We start from the raw sequence: 18,530 nt of genomic DNA on the forward strand, positions 1-18,530 counted from the left end.
AGTTAGCTGCCTAGCATGATTTATAACAAATGCAAAGGGAAAGTCATGTGAAATTCTCAGTTAATCAACAGAAACAGCCAATAACAAGGATGCCAGCACTTTCTATTTCTATGGATGACAAGAATCTGAGCAAAATTCAAGGGGATGACACCACACAATCTCTCAAAAATGACACTTTGAGGAGGCAAGTCATTTTGCTAATTAGAGGAGCTTTTAAATGAAAAAGTACCAAGGGGTTTGTTTTCCTCAGAATGAAGAATCCTTCCAGCCATTATAGAAATTTTTCTGAAAATTATTGTGTGGCACTCTCCACTGCTCTTCTACACACACCGTAATGTACAACATTATGAATAGTCTTGTATTGCACTTTTTCCCCCATTTTCCTAATTTTTCATGTGAATCTTCCACGCAAAAAAAACCCAAAACACCAAAAACAAGACAAAACAAACAGCAAAAAAAAAGAAACCATGCTCCTGGCGCAGTCAACAAAAATACTTTACTCAAACATTAAGACTTGGTATCACAGAATTTTGCCTAAATCCATCCAAGAGCAAACTAAAGCTTCACTAGAAAGATGAAACACTGAACAGTCCATGCCTAAAAATCTTGCAGATTAACTTATTTAGAATTCTATAAATATGTATATTCACCCAGAAGTACATCAAGAGATTTACATAAGACAGGAGGCATAGCCAAGGCAATGGGCACTTCTGTCATAAACTATAAAATAAAGTCAATTAGAGTACAAAATTCCCTCCCCCTCACACCAAATCAAATTATTCCCATAGGCCTGACTCCACAGCAGTCTGCACAGATAATCTAAGACACAGTGAGAATCACCACATTTTTCAAGGTCATTTCTAGAAAACAATCTGGGTGGCAGCATGAAACTACCATAAAGGCATTCCTCTTCAGGATTTTCAACTCTGTCAAACACCAAGGGTGAGATCTTGAAAAATACCTAAGAGACATGTACATACAAATCCAAAGGACTATGGAGAAAATTTAAGCTTATAAGGTATATGTTAGAAATGCTCACTGCAAAACAATGTGTGTTTCATTGCTACCTCATTACAGAAATGAGTAGAATATTCCTTCATCAGGCTTTTTTGAGGCTAAATCACACTGTAAAATGAGTATGTCTCAGGTTTCCTGGTTACCTCCCCATATGTCTACATGCATAGATGGAACTGCTCCTCATACAGGTAGCAGTGAAAAGACACTTATGTTTCTGAAAGAGAGAAAATTGCCATGAGAAGGCAGAAGTAGAAGAGAAAATATTTCTTTTCTATTCCTCAGTTTAAATATATCTCACTGAGGCACTTAAAGTCTACTGCATATCCAAAGCAAAACTGGAACAGCAAGCCTAAAAAAAAGAAGACAAACCCCAAAACTATCCTTGCTCAGACACTCTTCCCACGCTTTTAGTCATCCCACTGTATGGGAAGGGCTCCTCTCCATGTTCTTGCCAATGCAGGGCCCCACCACACAGAGACAGAGCAAAGCCCAGCCAGAGCTTACACAGCAAAGTTCAACCGTGCTGCATTTACTGTTGCTTCCCTATCTCCTCTTGGACGGGAAAAATTTGATAAGTGGATATTTCTCAAAGCACTTCTGGAAGAAAAACATCACTCCTGTACAGGCAATGAATTAAGAACCAAACAGGAGTGGTGCCCCAGACAACTTTTAAACTATCACCAAATAATTTCTTGTATCACATTTCTAAGATGCAGTTTTCAGCACAGCAGTGCCTTTCCTGTATTACCTATTTTCCTAGGCTTTTCCTTCCTCTTACAATGACCATCCTTACCCAATTTTAACTGAGTATATACAATTATATAGAGAGCTTCATTATGAAGCTTGCCTAAATTTTCCATTGCTTTCTTCTGCCTCTATGTGCTCCAAATACCAGACTTCAGTTTTAAAAAGTAAAACAAAATTTGCCTTTTACTTCAAACTGTCCTTGCAACATAGAGCAAATCACTTCAAAATCTGACTCAGATATCACAAGGCTCATCTTCATCATGACTTTTAGAAATGGAGAATTACAATCAGGTAGCAGTAAACATCCTTAAGATCTTTAAAAAGAAAATTGAGGGTTGGATTTTTGCTGACCCACTGTTAATGTGGATTATTTCATATGCAATATGAAACACCAGACTTGGAAGTCTGAATTTAAGGAAAAAAAAAAAAAGGCTAAGAGTTCTTTCCTTATTTTTTTATCTGAGGACCTTTATCTCTCCTCAACCAGTCTCAGCAGTCTCATCTCCTTTCTCCATAGCACTCAGAGGGCAAAACTTTCTTCTTATCTGAACCAAACATGCCCATCCAAGCCATTTCTTTAAAAAAACCCACAAATAGTAATTACCAGAAGCACAAAACACTTTTAAATGTGATCAAACCCACATTTTCATATACATCATTTTCCTGGGCTAAATCTTATAGAATCACTCCTTTGCTCACTTTCTTCAGCTCTCACATCTTAAGACATGGATGGAGCATGGAACACCAGAATTTCTGACTGTTAACATGATTTCTGATTGTTACCTGCAGACTCAGATGGATATGACTAATGGCTTCTCTTTCCACAAAGGAACACAACACTGACTGAAGTCTGCCACAGACATCAGGTTCTTTACACATTTCATAGAATCCAATAGTTGTACATCCTTACTTTCTACACCTGTGGAAGTCATGCTGGATCAAAGTCTTTCCCACACAGGAACAAAACTAAACTGGATAAACAGACCGCTGATATTTGAGTACACCATTTTCCATTTAAGTTCCACCTGATAAGTTAAACCTCTTGAGCCACCATTGCTGAGACAGGACAGATTCAAACCAGCATCAGCCTAAAATATCAGCCAATTCTCATCCTGGAGACTTGTCACAGCAGAACCCAGAGCTATATTAAAAATGTAAGTTGATGCTCTGTTTAAATTTCTTCCAGACACCATAAAAGGTATCTTGAGGCTGAACTAGGGCTAAGAGTGCAGCTGTCACTGAACAACTGTATTCACAGAGAGCCTGTATTTATACGAGAGAACTCCTCATTTCTCTCACGTTTCCTATATACACACCTCCCTCTTTGCAAATAGTTTGCATCTGAAGGGATAAAGTGGGCTGCTCATCTAATCAATAACACCGTGTCATGCATGGAGCTTCTGCATAAATCCAGTGCAAAAGATGTCAAGCATGTCCCAGTCCAATAATTATCAGGCAACAGAGCAAAAGGATGCACTTTTCATCTCCACAGGACTGTCGCCAAACCCTTGATGTAATAAATGAAACATGCCTGCTATTTCACCATTGCAGAACGGTACTGTAGATACCTTCCAACATCTCTGTTTGCAGGAGGGGGTAACTAGCTCTAGATGAAGTGCAGATATGTTATTAGACAACGCACAGCTTGAATCCTGGGGCCAACACAGATGACCTTTAGAATATAAGCACTGTCTAAGACAAATATGCTTTCATCTTTGGGGAGTATTTTTTTCAAGTAAAGATTTAAGAGGAAAACAGTTTAGAAATACGTTAAACACAAATGTGCCTTCAATCTCTTAATGCTTCATTTTAAAAACAAAACCACAAGTAATATCACATGTCAGAAGAAAGACAAACTACTCTTTAAGTAGAATATTAGTGAATTGAGAGAGATTTAGCTTCATTTTCATTTGCCCAATAATTAAAGCACAAGGAAAGCTGATATATAATGTAACCAAGACCCTAAATTGAAGTTATGACCAAAGTGACTCAGAAAACAGGCTTCTATTTTTGTTTGAAGTAATATAAGTTTATTACAAAAAGAGAGACCATCATTTCACTTTAGATTCCCTTAAGTGGGGTGAAAATATGAAAACATAACTAAACCACACTGAGGCATGTAAAACATAGGGAGAATGGGTTTAGAGAGGGATTAGTTAAATAGCAGATGATACAAAATGATAAAAGAAAGTAATTTCTCATTTTGCACTTCACAGCCTGTTACCACTTATCTTCGGCAAAGTGGTTTTTTTCAGACCTGTATCTAGACTGTGATGCTAAGCAGCTTTAACACATACAATGATATTTGCTAAATGGAAAAGAGCAGCATTGGTATGATAAAATTCTTTCCCCTACAATCTATGGTGTGCCAATTTCAGCAAGTTCTGAGCTCTGCTCAGCCTGTTTTTCCATCAAAGTTAGCAGCAAACTTATTACATCACCCTACAACAGCAAAGCACCATTCAGAGTGGAACCTCCTGATGCCTGCAAAGCCCATATCACAGCCTGGAATCTTTATACACAGTGGGATGGTTATGCTTTTGTGTTTTGCTTTTTTGAAACAAGATTTCCTTTCTTACCTCAAATTCAGCATGGCGGTTAATATCCTCTGCCCTCTGTCTGCTCAGGATAAATTCTGCTTCATTAGCCACTCGTACCAGATGCTCCTTCATGGTTTGACTCAGCAACCTGAGGACAGAGAATATTTAGGAAATGCCTTAAGAGAATGAAGTCAAAAACTAAAAATCTGGAAATACAGTGTATATATATATATATATATATATATATATATATATATATATATATATATATATATATATGCGCAAATATGTTGGGATCTTATGACTGACTTTATTGTCCTAAGAAAACAGTATAAATAAGGTTGGGGGTAATTGGGGGTAATTCTCTGGCAACTAGTAAAATAGTATTTCTATAGTAAACCAAAGTAAATATTAAATAAAATGTAAACACTCCAGACAGTCATTTGTTTTACCTAAAATAGAGACATTAAAAAAAAATCTTTCACATCCACCACCATATAAAGTGGTGGTGGATATAAACATCCACAGTTAAAGCTCTGACATAATTGATGTAAAATCTAAATTAAAAAAAATGCAATGCAATACAGTTTTTCTTCCAAATGCAAGATTGAAATTTTACGGTAAGTATACATTTAAGTAATATTTTCAGGATTATAAAACATTCTCAGTCTCACAGATTAAATGCTAAGATATACATTGTTACAGGTTACATACAGAATAAAACTGTAATTCAAACTGAGATTTCTGAGGCCTTCATAAACCCTGAGTTTATGAATGGCAGCAGAGCTGACAGATTGAATTACAACCCAATTATTCTCTGAGTTCACATATTGTTACTAAAAACATTTCCTTTTTAATTAGTTACATTGGGATTCATAAAGTTGAAACTGGCTATACACGAGTCACACTGTTTTAGAAGGTGAATATTTCCACAGGATCACTCAAAGAAACACCAGATAAATCCATTACATGCTCTATGGATTAAATCTTTAAAATATCTGTTACTAATGGGTTTTTTTGGTAAGGTTTCCAGTTGTAGAAAAAAGAGTAGCAGAAAGTAAAATCACTTGCTTTCTTTGCACATATAAGCCTAAGTACATTTCAACAAGTTCAGAGAGTATTGAAAGGCTTTCTTTACAACCACAGAATTTATTATGAAGGATGTCTTCTAACGCATCCAATGTTAATTTTAGCCCAAATAACTTATGTATCTGAAATAAGGATCCACCTATCTCTTACTGTGCGTTTGAAAGAGTGATGCCTTACTGTCTTTTCTCCTATGCTTTCAGAATTTCACACTTGCAGGAGACTTGAAGGTCACGTGCCTGCTCCCATGAGAAGAAATCCACAGGCAGAACAACACCTGAAGCTCTTTGTTCACTGCCCCTCTCATTCCAGAAAACTGCAGCACAGCAGCCACACGAGGCCACAAGCTCAGGAACCAGCCATGTTGGTGGATAAGTCTCCACCCATGGTTGAGGTCTTGAAATAAGCAATATGCACAATTCACTGTTCGAGAGGGGATTTCACCTTCTGTTAGGGGAAGCTTGTACAGAAGCCACTACTCTGAAATCACATTACAAGCCCTTTTTTTTTTTTTTTCCTATTTTTACTCACTGTTAGAATAGATGCAGCTGTTGAGGAACAAACATACAATTCTGCCAATTTATCTACATGCATTAGCGACAAACCAGCAACAAGGAACTGTATAAGCAATAGTCTGGGCAGATTCCAAGCATTTGTCTCTTTCTCCATGATCTCCAGTAGCACATTCAAATCTGACACATAAGCATTTAAATAAACTCTTTTTTATTGAACTAAGAGCTGTTAAAAAATTAAGGGGATGACAAATGCTCACGTACTACAATATCATGTATTACAAGTCGTGTGTAACACAGTTCGACAGTATTCCATTATTTTCCCTGAATTTGTCAATACCAATATCTTCTGCTAGTTTGATCAGACTTTGAAAAGTAACAGCTGTCCTCTAGAAGTCTACTTTTAATCTAATTATACACTCTGAGTCTCATTTTTCTTTCATTTGTTTATGAAATCACCCTATATAATAATCGTCTTAACACTTTACAACATGGTTTTCCTTTTTATCTAGAAAACATGATAGATAACTGGTAAGCAACCCAGCACTTGCTATGCATGTCCAGAAAGGAAGGATGTGTTCCAAACAAAGCAAAGACCTACATTCCCTCACACAGGAACAACATTGTCCAAACAGATCAGAGGTGCACCTAGTGAAAGCAAATACACTTAAGGTTCCAGGAAGAACTTTGTCTCCTATGGATCAGGTGTTTCCTCTGCCACCCTCAGCCCTCTGTACTAATCCCACACACTTTCCTCACTTTCTTTATTTCTTTATGATACTCCACACAGGGGTCAGGTAGATGAAACTGAGACATGATTTTTCTTTTTTCCTTTTTTCTTTTTTTTTTTTTATACATTCAAGAACTTTAAATTTTAATTTTTCTTTTCAGTTCAACCTTTTCCAAACACTGCATATGCTTGGATTAGCTTTCTTATAACAAACAATTCAAGTTGCATTATCATCTAGGGCAGTATGGAGTTCCTTTATGAAAACAGTATCCACATACATGGCATACCACGCAGATTTCTATTTTGAATTTACCACTTAAGTAGGGAACTTTGCAAAGTAAATATATATATCCTTACATAAATGTAATGATGGCATGATATAATAGAGGAGTCTGCAGCCATCAATAAAAATCAAAGGCAAATATGAGCTCACAGCACCTGTATAAATGAACACATCTCTGCTTATATGTTTAAAATGAAATTTTAATCACCTACTAAAGACAAATTTTGGGAACCTTGGCAGCTGCTAGTTTTCCATTTAAGGGAAACAAAATGTTGAACAGAAATTTGTTGCGTGTAGCTCACTGCTGTCAATAAAACAACTGTACCCAGGTGAGCAGACCACTGCTGAAGCAAGGACAGGATTCTGACTCTTGCTGAAGAATTAGCTCTATTCCACACTACACACAACACATTTTGTACATGTGGGAGAGCCTATAAACTTAATTACCTAGATCAGGTAACAAAAGCTTTCTTAAGAAAAAAATGTTTAGAAACATCTGATTCTCCTCACTACGACAATAAGTGGCACTTCATGGATTTAAAGGATCCTAATGGTCCTTTCTGATTTCTGTTTTGGCCTGCCATGCAAATCCATCATGAATGTCTTCCTGAAAACAATTTCATTTCCTTCATCAAGTCTGTACACTCTGTTCGCCCTACAGGAGAGCTTCCAGAAAGATGCTCTTTTTTTTGTTTGTTTGTGGGGTTTTTTTAGGCTTGTTTTTCTTTTTTTTTATTTGTTTGTGGTTTGGGTTTTTTTTAATAAGGCTTGAAGCTTATAGAATCATAAATTGCTTTCAGTTGGAAGGGACCTTAAGGATCATCTCCAACCTCATGCTGTGGGCAGGGACACCTCCCACTAGACCAGGTTGCTCAGAGCCCCATCCAGCCTGGCCTTGAACACTTCCAGGGATGGGGCATCTGCAGCTTCTCTGGGCAACCTGCACGAGACCAAAAAGATATTTTACACCATATCCTCCGATAAAACAGTTTTATAATAAGGAAATTACTGTCAATTAAAACAAAGACAAAAAAACACAAACAAAAATGCCCTAACCATTTTTGTGCTTTTATCCTGATTTTTTTTTCCCAGCAACTAGATTACATTAGTTGTTTTTCAGTTAACCAAAAATTTCATCTAAAACACATTAAATACTTTTTTTTACAGCAAAATGACAGCTTTTCCCTTCTTTGAGTAAACAGACAGATTGAATGTTTTGTCTTTTTCAAAGTATGCACACCCAAGCTTAAACATAAACACAAGTCTAATAATATCCTTCTTGCTGATGCTTCATAATCCCTGTATGAAGGTCCATGGACCACGCTTGCCTTATATTATCTCATATGTCTGCTGATTTTTTTCAGTACTAATAAACACCAAAATGGTGTTGAATGTGCTGACTTACACTCCACCATCCTGACAGATTCTCGTCTTGTTTGTTCTTATTTATGACATGCTATTGAATTATTATTTTCCTGATCTTAATACAAGACGAATGTGGATGGAGGGTGAATGGACACATTTTGTAGAAGTTAGACATGATCATTTATGAGTGCAAAGACTCTGGGTACTGGGGCTACTCTACTGCTTGCAGTGCACACCAGATTCAAGGTCTCAGACAAACTTTTCTTCCCAAGCACTTTTTTTCCAGACTGAAATGTTTTAAAACATGGGCTAAATTTTGAAAAGATGAGCAGCCTAGTAAAAACAAGCAAGGGGAAGGATTCCATGCTGGAAGTTAAATATATACTTGCATACTTTGCTGGGTCAGGAATGAAGTGCTAAACCACTGAGAGAAGGAGTTCCAGACAAATACATGAGATAGACTGATTTTCACAGTTATGCTGGAAAAGTACGTGACCCAGAAGTAAAAGTCTTCCTCCAATTTCTGGCTGATGAATGTTCAGATGAGCAAGTAAAAAAGCTGCTCTTTATAGCAAGGAAAAATTAAGAGGTACAAGAGGCAAAAAAATAAACAGAAATGTGCAAAGCAAAAGCAAGTGAGAGATTGACAAATTCTAGGTTATTATTACTGATGTCTAACAATTATCAGTTTACGTCAAAGTATGAAAAAAGCTTCTTAGGTGACCCTGGCAACAAATCTATCACAAACTACTGTGGGGAGAGACTGTAAGTTCCAGGTGCTCCACAACAGAGAACTCTGAGACTGCCAAGAAAAGTAACCTCTCCTACTTGCACTCCTTCCTCATAAACCTGGCACGTAGGAGATTCTCTGACTTCAAAAGGGGCTATGTTCTACATGGATATATGTGGACTTTTATGGCATCTGACTGCTCAATGCACCAAGTAGTGGAATTACTGTTGCAAGGGTGTTTTACAATTGCTTTGGGGAACACAGACACTATACTATGCAGATACTCCACTGAATTCTCAAAGAATATAATTAGTCCATAAAGTCTTAAAGATTGAAGTTTGAACAAATTTATTGACCTAAAATGGGAGGGGAAAAAAAAAAAAAAGGCACCCCAAAGCTGTGCAGACTCACCAAAATGCTGATTTGGACACACACTAACATTAAATGAAACAGAAGTTTGAAAAGGCAGCTGAGGGAAAATCCAATACTTTATATCTAGGAGAGCCTCTCAGGACACAGCAGAGCCCATTGAAAACTCTTGTGTTCACATTTCAAAGCCACTGCACAGTACCACTGGAAGTGATTTCTGAAAATGTCCCATCAGATGGCAATAGTGAAGTACATGTATGCAACAATACAGCACAGATACCTTCTTGTTACACCTGCAATAATTTATTTGTTTAAAAAAGCAGATGTTATCAAACACTCTGTATATTAAAAAAACATTTCAGAACTCCCAGGTGCTCAAAAGGGGTTTAAGAATTTCCTTTTTCATAGACCCAGCAAATTAATTATGTATTCTCACAAGCAAAACCTAACTTTGCCACATACATACCCTTCAAATCTCAGTGAAATAAAGAACTGTTTTTTTTAAATGGTTGTGTCCATCACAGAATACCTTAGTGCACACACATGCACACAAAAAATTAGGTAGCATCAAGAACCGCACCCCAGTCAACTTATCCAGCTCTGGAACACACTCAGGCTACAATTCGTAACTTTCAGCACATTTAAATTGCTGTTTTAAGTCTAGCCTAATGATCTTATGTATTCAAATTCTCTAATTAACAAAGCTGCTTTTTCTTTTTTTTAACCATCCAAAACAATAACATCAAGACTCGGAAAATAAATCATGAAAAATCTCTTTTACAAAAAGTACCACTTAAACAGAAAGGGTTGTTAAAAAACAAAAAGCAAGGAAATGTGGAAAACATGTCTTTTTTCTTACAAAACAAGACTGAGGTGCAGGTTCTGCATCATCAGAGTCTCAGGACAAGGAGGCAACAGCACAGGGAATGGACTGGCAGTAATCAATTCTACTTTGGACCAGACTGCATTTATCATTTTTCTCCAGAGCCTTTTTTGGTCAATTATGCACAAAGTCTGTCAGTTATCATCCATTTTTTCATTAATAGCTGTATTTTTCTAACTGTTTTTCCATCACAGTAATTGCTCCTATGGCAACACAACCCTCCAACATTCATTCCTCGAGAGTGACCGCAGCATTGTGAGTGAGAGACAATTGAATGGGGCAGCCTACATCTGTCCCCTATTTGCCATTCAGAAAGCATCCAAATAATTGGTCAGCCAGCTTGATTGTCAAGTATTTCAATATTAAAAATATTTGCATCCATGATCAGTCAAAAGCAATACACAGAATTTAAGACAAGGAACAGCAGGTGACATATGCTGAAATTTTGTTGGTACAGTTCTTAAATTCCTCCCCACCCCCCTCAGCTATAGAAACATAGATGATTACAGCATTCCAGATTTTATACTATGAAATCTTATGTATTGAGAGCATAATACCACTGCATTTGGTTGTTTCTGGAGAGGTTTGGGACTTTCTTCAGTTGGTTGATGGAGTTTTTACTTGCTACGGATGTTAAATTTGCATTCTGTTTGTCTTCTTTCTATCAATAACTTTTGAATTAATTGTATAATTCCAACAAATATTTTTAATAGAAGGCTCTAGTGTCTCAAAAATAATAATTTTAAATCCAAAGGAGCACAAAATCCCTTGCAAGATTCCTTTGGGAAAAGAAAAAAAAAAAGCTGTTTTCAACTACACTGAAAGACACATTAGAAAATGCTCTGATAGAGGGGAGAATTTTGATTAGATTTCATTCCTCATTAGACAACAAAGAACAGGGCAATAAAAAAAAGCTACAGAAAAACAATCATGGACACACTTATGAATCCTTATGTTTTGGGTTGCCTTGTTTGAATAAGGATTTGAAAAAGCAAAGGTAAGGAGAGGAAATTATGCACGGATCCTGCTAGTTTAATGAGATTGTCTTTAAACCAAACATTTTGGGACTTTTTTTAGCATATATTCATTGACAGTGTATAAAAATGTAGGCATAGAACATTGTTCTATAATTCTTCAGATGGCCAAGAAAACTGTGCTTGAGAATATTAAAATCAAGCATCTTCTAGAGTCTCTTCAACTGAAAATTGGAAAGAATAATTGCTGCAGCATGCTTAGGAGACTGATCCCTCAACCCCTGCCATGCCAAACCCATTATCACCCCAAAGGGGATAATAACTGTCATGCCTGGTCTCAAGCTCGAGTACGTTTGTTAGTGCCCTGACTGATACAGAAAACAAGATCCAGCATAAGAGATGCTTCACACTAAAGTGTGCTAATGAATCACAGCGACAGCAGAGGGCTTTAACCTTCACACAGCACAGGAGCTGCTCGCTAACTAGTCAACTACAGGAAATCAGGCTCTAGCAAAAGAGCCATTTGTACATGCAAGGAAATAAAACAAAGCTGAGCTTGGTTTAGTTCATAAATAATAGCTCCACCATGTTGTGCGTAAGGAGGAAACATAATTAGTTCCAGGGTGCAAAAAAAGAATCCGTCTGGGCACCTCAGAGGTCTCCAAAGGAGAGGGCTGGCCATGGCAGTGAACTAGAGGATGGTTCTGGTGAACAAATTCCCGTGCCAGAAGGTTCTCAGGTTCTGGCTCCAAAACAGACTCCCCCTAAAGGGAGGATCCAAAGGTGAAAGGCAAGCACAAAGAATGAAATCCAGACTGACAGAAGTTCAGCAGGCTAAGGAAAACATTTCACAACCTATCCTTCTGCTGCACAGATGGCTCAGTACATGGAGGAGCCGCGGGTACAGGCACCTTTTTAACAAGGTTTCAAAGAGCATTAATAGTGTTCCCAGACACTACAAAAACAAAGCACAACACTTACTACTTTTTATTAAAACCAGATTAATGTTAAATGTAGCAATGTATTGAAATTGATGTATCTTTTACTGCACAGAAAGAGGTTATTCCTCAATACCTGCTCCTTTACCTTATATTCTGTAGCTTGCTGGATTTCTACACTGGCTTTTTTCTTTTTACTCTGCTTGTAACCTAGACTTCAGGCCTTCAGTTGTGTATTTCTGTTTTAGGCACCTTTACAGTTCTGTATTTCCACACACCAGCCTCCTGTTCAGAGATTTTCTTTCCGTTCAAGACTCAAAACTTCACTGGGCACAAACTAATCAATTCTGCTCTACACATGAAATGGGTGTGATCTACCTGGAAAGGCCAGGAGCAACTTTTCTGTGGAAGACATTAGTTACTTGTGAACATGAAGAAATTCCTACCAACACATTCTGAATGCAGCACACACATTGCAGATCTTACGAGTCCCAGAAGCAAACTTTCTGCACATATTTCTGTCCAGGGAATCCTAGCCAAAACACAGCAAGCCTAAATCTAAAACTTCCAACCACTGAGAGAGAGAGAGGTACATTCATACCTTTCACATAAAAGCAAAAAATACATTTGAAAGCAAGTAGAAGAGAGATTTACACCTTCCCTTCTAGACTTCTTCCAGAAAGATTTTTCAGTCATCTCACTCGCCCAATAATAAAAACCCAGTAGAACATACCTCAAGCTGGAACATCCTATAGCACCATTAGTCCAAAAAATCTAGTAATACACACTGGGAATAAAACTCTGATTTACAAAGATTATAGGGTGACCAAATTCCCCCCACCAAGGCAGTATACAATAGCAATTCTGCGATTCCACAAATTCTAGGCAGTTCTTCCAGTCCTTGATTTTATTTATTGTAACTCTCATGTCATGGTGCCCTACAGACATCCTTCCCTACCCCATCCTTCCCTGATGCTGAACCAATTCTGTCCTTTCTACAACTACTTTGATATATTTTCTTGTGCACTTGTAGAAACAACTTAAAATTCAGCTTTTATTGTATAACTATGCAGCTAAAGTCTAAATCAATATCTTTCAGATATTTTCTTAAGTTTCAATTAAAAGATTTCAGCTTTTGAAGTTTCTAAGACTATAATGCTATGGCAAAAATATACAAAAAATAGCAAATAGAATAAAATACCAGGTCTGAGATGTTTTAGTCCAAGTGTTAGCATATGTGCAAGAAAAATAATGTGCAAATTGCATAAAGAGAAGGAAAGAGTAGTTCTGGACTACAGTTCCTGTCATTTGAGGGATAAAAGTTTGATTTTAGTGATTGCTGAAAAGACACAAAGCACTGCAATTCAGTAGTAACTATAAGGGCTCTTATAAACAGCAATGGAGAAAAATGGAGGCAGATAAAAGGAGCCATTTTTAAGAAATTAATCCCCTCTCCTCTTCACCATAATGAATGTTATGCTCCCACCTTAAAAAAAAAAAAAAAAAACCTAAAAGAAAACCCAACTCTGCTACACGTCAGAAATGAAATGAAGTAACAATTACACAGACATTTTCTGCTAACCAAAACCACACTTCCCAGTCTTCAAGGGATCATTTGTCCCTGAGACAACCACTCTGGCTCAGGCTAGACTCTAAGTTATTGATGTTGTTTATGGAGGTGGGGGAGTGATTCCATCTGTCTGTGATGGGCACTGCATGTTTTGAGGAGAAAATAGTCAATTCCAAACAGTTTACTGATAGAAAGCTTGACCTAGACGAGCTGAATAGCTACTGGGTGAGTGCCATGCACAGCTCAGTCTCAGCAACTGATCTGGTCATGATAATCATCTTACACAGATGAACCTTACATTGTGGTTTACATGTGTGTGGGATCTCTATGTTATCTATGCTAATAAAACATTAATCAAGGGCCAAATTTATAGCAGGCATTTTGTAAGTAAGGTCAAGACAGGTCAGCCTCGCATAATAGGAAACAACTATAGGCTAGATCTTAACACTGTAACTGAACACCCTTGTTACTCTACCTTGGCCCTTGGGATCAAGACTAGTAGCAAAATGTTTTTCCTGCCTCAGAATGGTGTTTCGCCTACTATAAACTAAATGCAACCATTAAAACCCATTAAAATGGCCATTATTTTTTGTGTCTTGATAACATCTACATATTAAGAAAAAAAATCTCAAATAGCCATTTCCCCATTCCTACAATAAAAAAAGATATTTCTATAGCATATTAATTTATGTGATAAATTATTACAGTTTTAGTTAGATAGATGTCCTGATCACGTAAAATTTATTTTCTGCTTGGATTCTTACTAGCTGAACTTACTCACTAACTGAAGTTACATTTAAATAAATGGCATTTCTTATAATACACCTTAGCTAACTCCTTAAGACATCTTGAAAAAAATCCTTTAGAAAAAAAGTAAATACTGTTCTTAGTCTGCCCCAACAATCAATTCAATATTAATGAATAAAATATAGATGGCTCTGAACACTGACTACAAGTCAAAGAGCATGGCCTCATCACCTACTCTGTCATTTCCTATACGTTCCAATAATATACATATAAAGTTATGGATAGAACATTAAACTAATTGGTAATATTAAAGAGGGTTTTTTCCTTAGAGGGCCTCTCCTCCTTTCTAGTTTAAGAGATAGATCAGAAATAAATGAGCAAACTGGAATCTAATTTTTGAGACAGAGGCTTATCTCACAATTCCTAGCAGTAATGTCTTTCAAATATCAATTCCCTTTCTCAAGAGATTAGCTGAATACAAATTATAGTTTCAACATTAACCAGTACACAAGGACAGGAAGAAAGAAAATCCATGACACACAGATAAGCAAAGTATTTAATGAAACTAAAGAGCATTAAGATTCTGCAAAATCCCATATTCAGAATTAGAACTGAACCAAAGTACTAAATAACATGAAACCATGCTCCTAAAACCATGCTCAAAGAAAATTACACAAAAAGGAAAAAGAAAAATTATTTTTAGAAAGTGTCAAGGCACAGAACTCCCTGAAGGCTAAGGCAGAGGTGCTATCAAATATTGTGACTTACCTTCCTTCATTGACAAGCTCAATAAAGGCCAGGCCAGCATTCTTCTGTATAGAGTTTTGCCACTCCTGGGTAAAGACAAAACAGAAGAGAAAACTAGCTGTATAAAAACAAAACTTGGAAGAGGCACTTTCAGAGACAAAATCATACACTTTCTTTTCCAGTTTAGCAACTTACAGCACCATCAGCAAATGCACAAAGCATTAATTGTGCATGGATCAGGAAGCAATGAATGCCAGCATGAAGGAACAGGGTAGCATGATTTACTCAAGTTCATAATAATGGGAGAAACATCCCACAAAGGATTCCATCATTTTCTTTTGTAATGTCATGTAAAAATCCTGAACTTGCTCTTTTTCATGGATGCTTTTTTGCCTTTTTGAACCATAATAGTGCCAGAAACTGTTTCACATTAAGGCAAGGCTCATTCCTTAGACAAAAATTTCCCTTGTAGCTTAAACCCTAGTAAGGATATTTCCATATTTCCTAATAATAACCCTCACTTCAGCACCACATAGTCATCTCTACTCATTAAAAAAAAAAAAACTGTTAACAATCCAAATATTGCACCATTAACACTTTTTTTAAATGTAGCATTTTTAACACACTGAAATAATGCTAATGGCAGACTAACATGCACTGCACATTCCTTAAATCCAGCTGAATCTTGAATTAAGCAAAACTCTACACGTCTTAAACATGTAGGTGGGTTTTCCCTGGCCCCCATAAGAGACACAGGATGAGCAACCAACTCAGATGACCAATCACTGGGGCTTGTTACCCTCATTTGAAAGATGAAAAGAAAACAAAATTACTTAACACAGAAAGTAGATTTTTTTAATCTTAGACCACATAGGAACAAGCTAACTTAGTTAAAAATGAGAGCAGTAAATAAGTGTGTACCTTATGTTTTGGGGAAAATGTAGAGGCAAATAGAACAGGACAAATACAAGTCTTGATTTAAACTCTTCAACTCTTCTACTCTAATACAAAAGACTGATTCTGCAGCAGACAGACAGTTAAGTTTCATGTGCTGTTCCACATCAACTTCCTTGTTTTTTTACTCTTTGTTCTATGAAATAACAATCCTACTGATTATCTGCATGAGTACTTTTATCACCATGGTTATTTAAAAAAATCCATCAGCTCCAAGGCAGGGAAAAAGTTCAAAACAGGAAAAACGTTTTAAACAAATTTCCCATTTCTGAATGTAGGAGGTTTTTAATACACAGCGTCAGGATGCATTTTCTGGTCCTCAGTGTTTCAGAATCACCTCTCAGTCAGTGAGACAAAGGTTTGATCAGACACACACTGAAACAATGTTGCTATTTACAACTTAAATCCTACCCCTCTGCCCACACAGGAAAAAAAAAAGCATTTTCAAATTTCCGATGCAGAGGAGAAATTGTAACTCTGATTTCTCAAGCTGTTTTTCCAGGCCTAACACATGCTTATCATGTTTATCACGCTCATCATGTTTAAGCTGCAACAATGTATTACAATTTTCAAGGAGTCAGAATTAAAAGCAGAATAATTGGAATATGCGATGTATTATTCATCACAAATTATAAATGTATTCTAGTGGAAAACAAAAAAAAAGCCTTTTAGTTTCTACTATTCAAAACAAAAGAGCATATGCAAATAATCCTTCGAAGAGGTTTTAAATGTAGTATCAGGTTCTAAATATTTACCTTTATATAATGACAACTGAAACTATTCTGTTAGCTGAAGTGTGAGAAAACTCAAGAAAAGCAAAATATTTTTTTCCATTTATGACACTGTCCATCTGCTGTTCTGCTTTCTAAAGAGCTCACAACAATACTTGAAAATTTAATTGGTGAAGATGGAGGCTGCCAAAAGTGAAAAGAAAGTGCATTTATCATTAGACTTTTCAGCATTTTTTTCTACATCAGACATCATCAAAGAAGGTGTTAGTCTAAACATTTTCATAAATCACAGCTGAACACACCCTGAAGCTTATTTTAATAGTTGAAAGAAAAGACTAATGGTCTTCATCTTTCATGATCCATTCAATATTTCCCCACAGTATATGTTCACTCTCAAACAATTACACTCAGCATACATATTGCATTATTATATCAGCATCTTAGTTATCCATCTCTCAAAGGTATTAGGGAAAAAACATGTTAAAAGCTTCAAACTCAACCACTAATGCAACTAAATAACTACAAAACACATTTCAGCACTTTTCTGAGGAAGGGCTGATCAGCTGAGTCGATAATTTCGTACCTGTTCTAAGCTGTAGGTAATTGACCATCATTTCCCGTGGCTGTAAATGTTTAGTGACCAAGAGACATCATCTACTTCTAATGCTTTTGGTCACTGAACACTCAGCAGCGAAGCAAGGGCAAAACCAAGAAGCACTAGACACGATCACAAATAACTCCATTGAAAAATCACCATGACAAGGACACAAAAAGGAGATCACATTCTATTCAAATACTTTGTCTGATAAGGAGATTTCCTAACTCATTACTGTGTCACCTATTTCCTTAATAGAAACTTTAAATAGTCCCAGAAGTACCCTAGGCAAAGATTAAAACCTGTCCTGAAATGGTGCTGCAAACCTCATCTGAATTATAATTTTGTATGGAATAACAGACTACGTTTCCTTTCTACACAGCACAACTCTGAAGTGAGCAAAAACACATCCCAGTCCTCTATAGCTTTAATTTTATATCATCAACAAGTTTCATTAGCACAGTCTTACTGAGTGCACAAGGGTCATTAAATGAAAACATTAAACAGTAGTGGTCTTCAACCCCTCCTTTCAGAAACTAATCATCTCCCTCAAGGTTGGTATCATGACCTGTTGTCCTATTTGAGTAATGCTGGGGTTTTTTAATCTATTTTACAGTGGGGGTTTTTAATTAACCTTAACTAATGATCAGTTGTATGACAGCACCAAATTCTCTAATAAAACTCATAAATTACTACATTTACTTTTTTTCTAGGAAATACCAAGACCAACAGCATGCATTAGACTATAACCAAAGACCAAAACATACAAAATACCACAAGCTGGATAAGACCATAGACAGTGAAAACATTAGTGTAGCAAACAGGCTTCAGTTCTTCTACATCCCATTTTATGTCATTGTGCCTCCATGTGTATGCACAGCTATCTCAATCTTCAGTTGCATTTAAAACTCTTTCACACTATTTCATCCTCATATTTCCTTTCATAAAAAGCAAGGTACATCTCTAATCACACAGAATGATCAGGTAAGTGAAGTTCTTAAAAAATTTCTGC

The 18,530-nt window shown here is 36.6% G+C and overlaps 1 protein-coding gene across 3 annotated transcripts in view; it reads right to left on the minus strand.

Moving 5' to 3' along the window:
- The window catches only part of LRBA (LPS responsive beige-like anchor protein), a 363,835-nt gene that overhangs the window by 232,122 nt on the left and 113,183 nt on the right, over nt 1-18,530 (minus strand). For all 3 annotated transcript variants that reach the window (XM_084204142.1, XM_084204143.1, XM_084204141.1), the window contains 2 exons: nt 15,260-15,324; nt 4,344-4,452 (listed from right to left, as the gene is read on the minus strand). In XM_084204142.1, coding sequence (XP_084060268.1) covers nt 4,344-4,452; nt 15,260-15,324 — 174 coding nt within the window. The remainder of the gene's footprint in view (nt 1-4,343; nt 4,453-15,259; nt 15,325-18,530) is intronic.

The sequence above is a fragment of the Fringilla coelebs genome (assembly GCF_963513975.1).
Source record: "Fringilla coelebs genome assembly, chromosome: 4".
Lineage (NCBI taxonomy): Eukaryota > Metazoa > Chordata > Aves > Passeriformes > Fringillidae > Fringilla > Fringilla coelebs.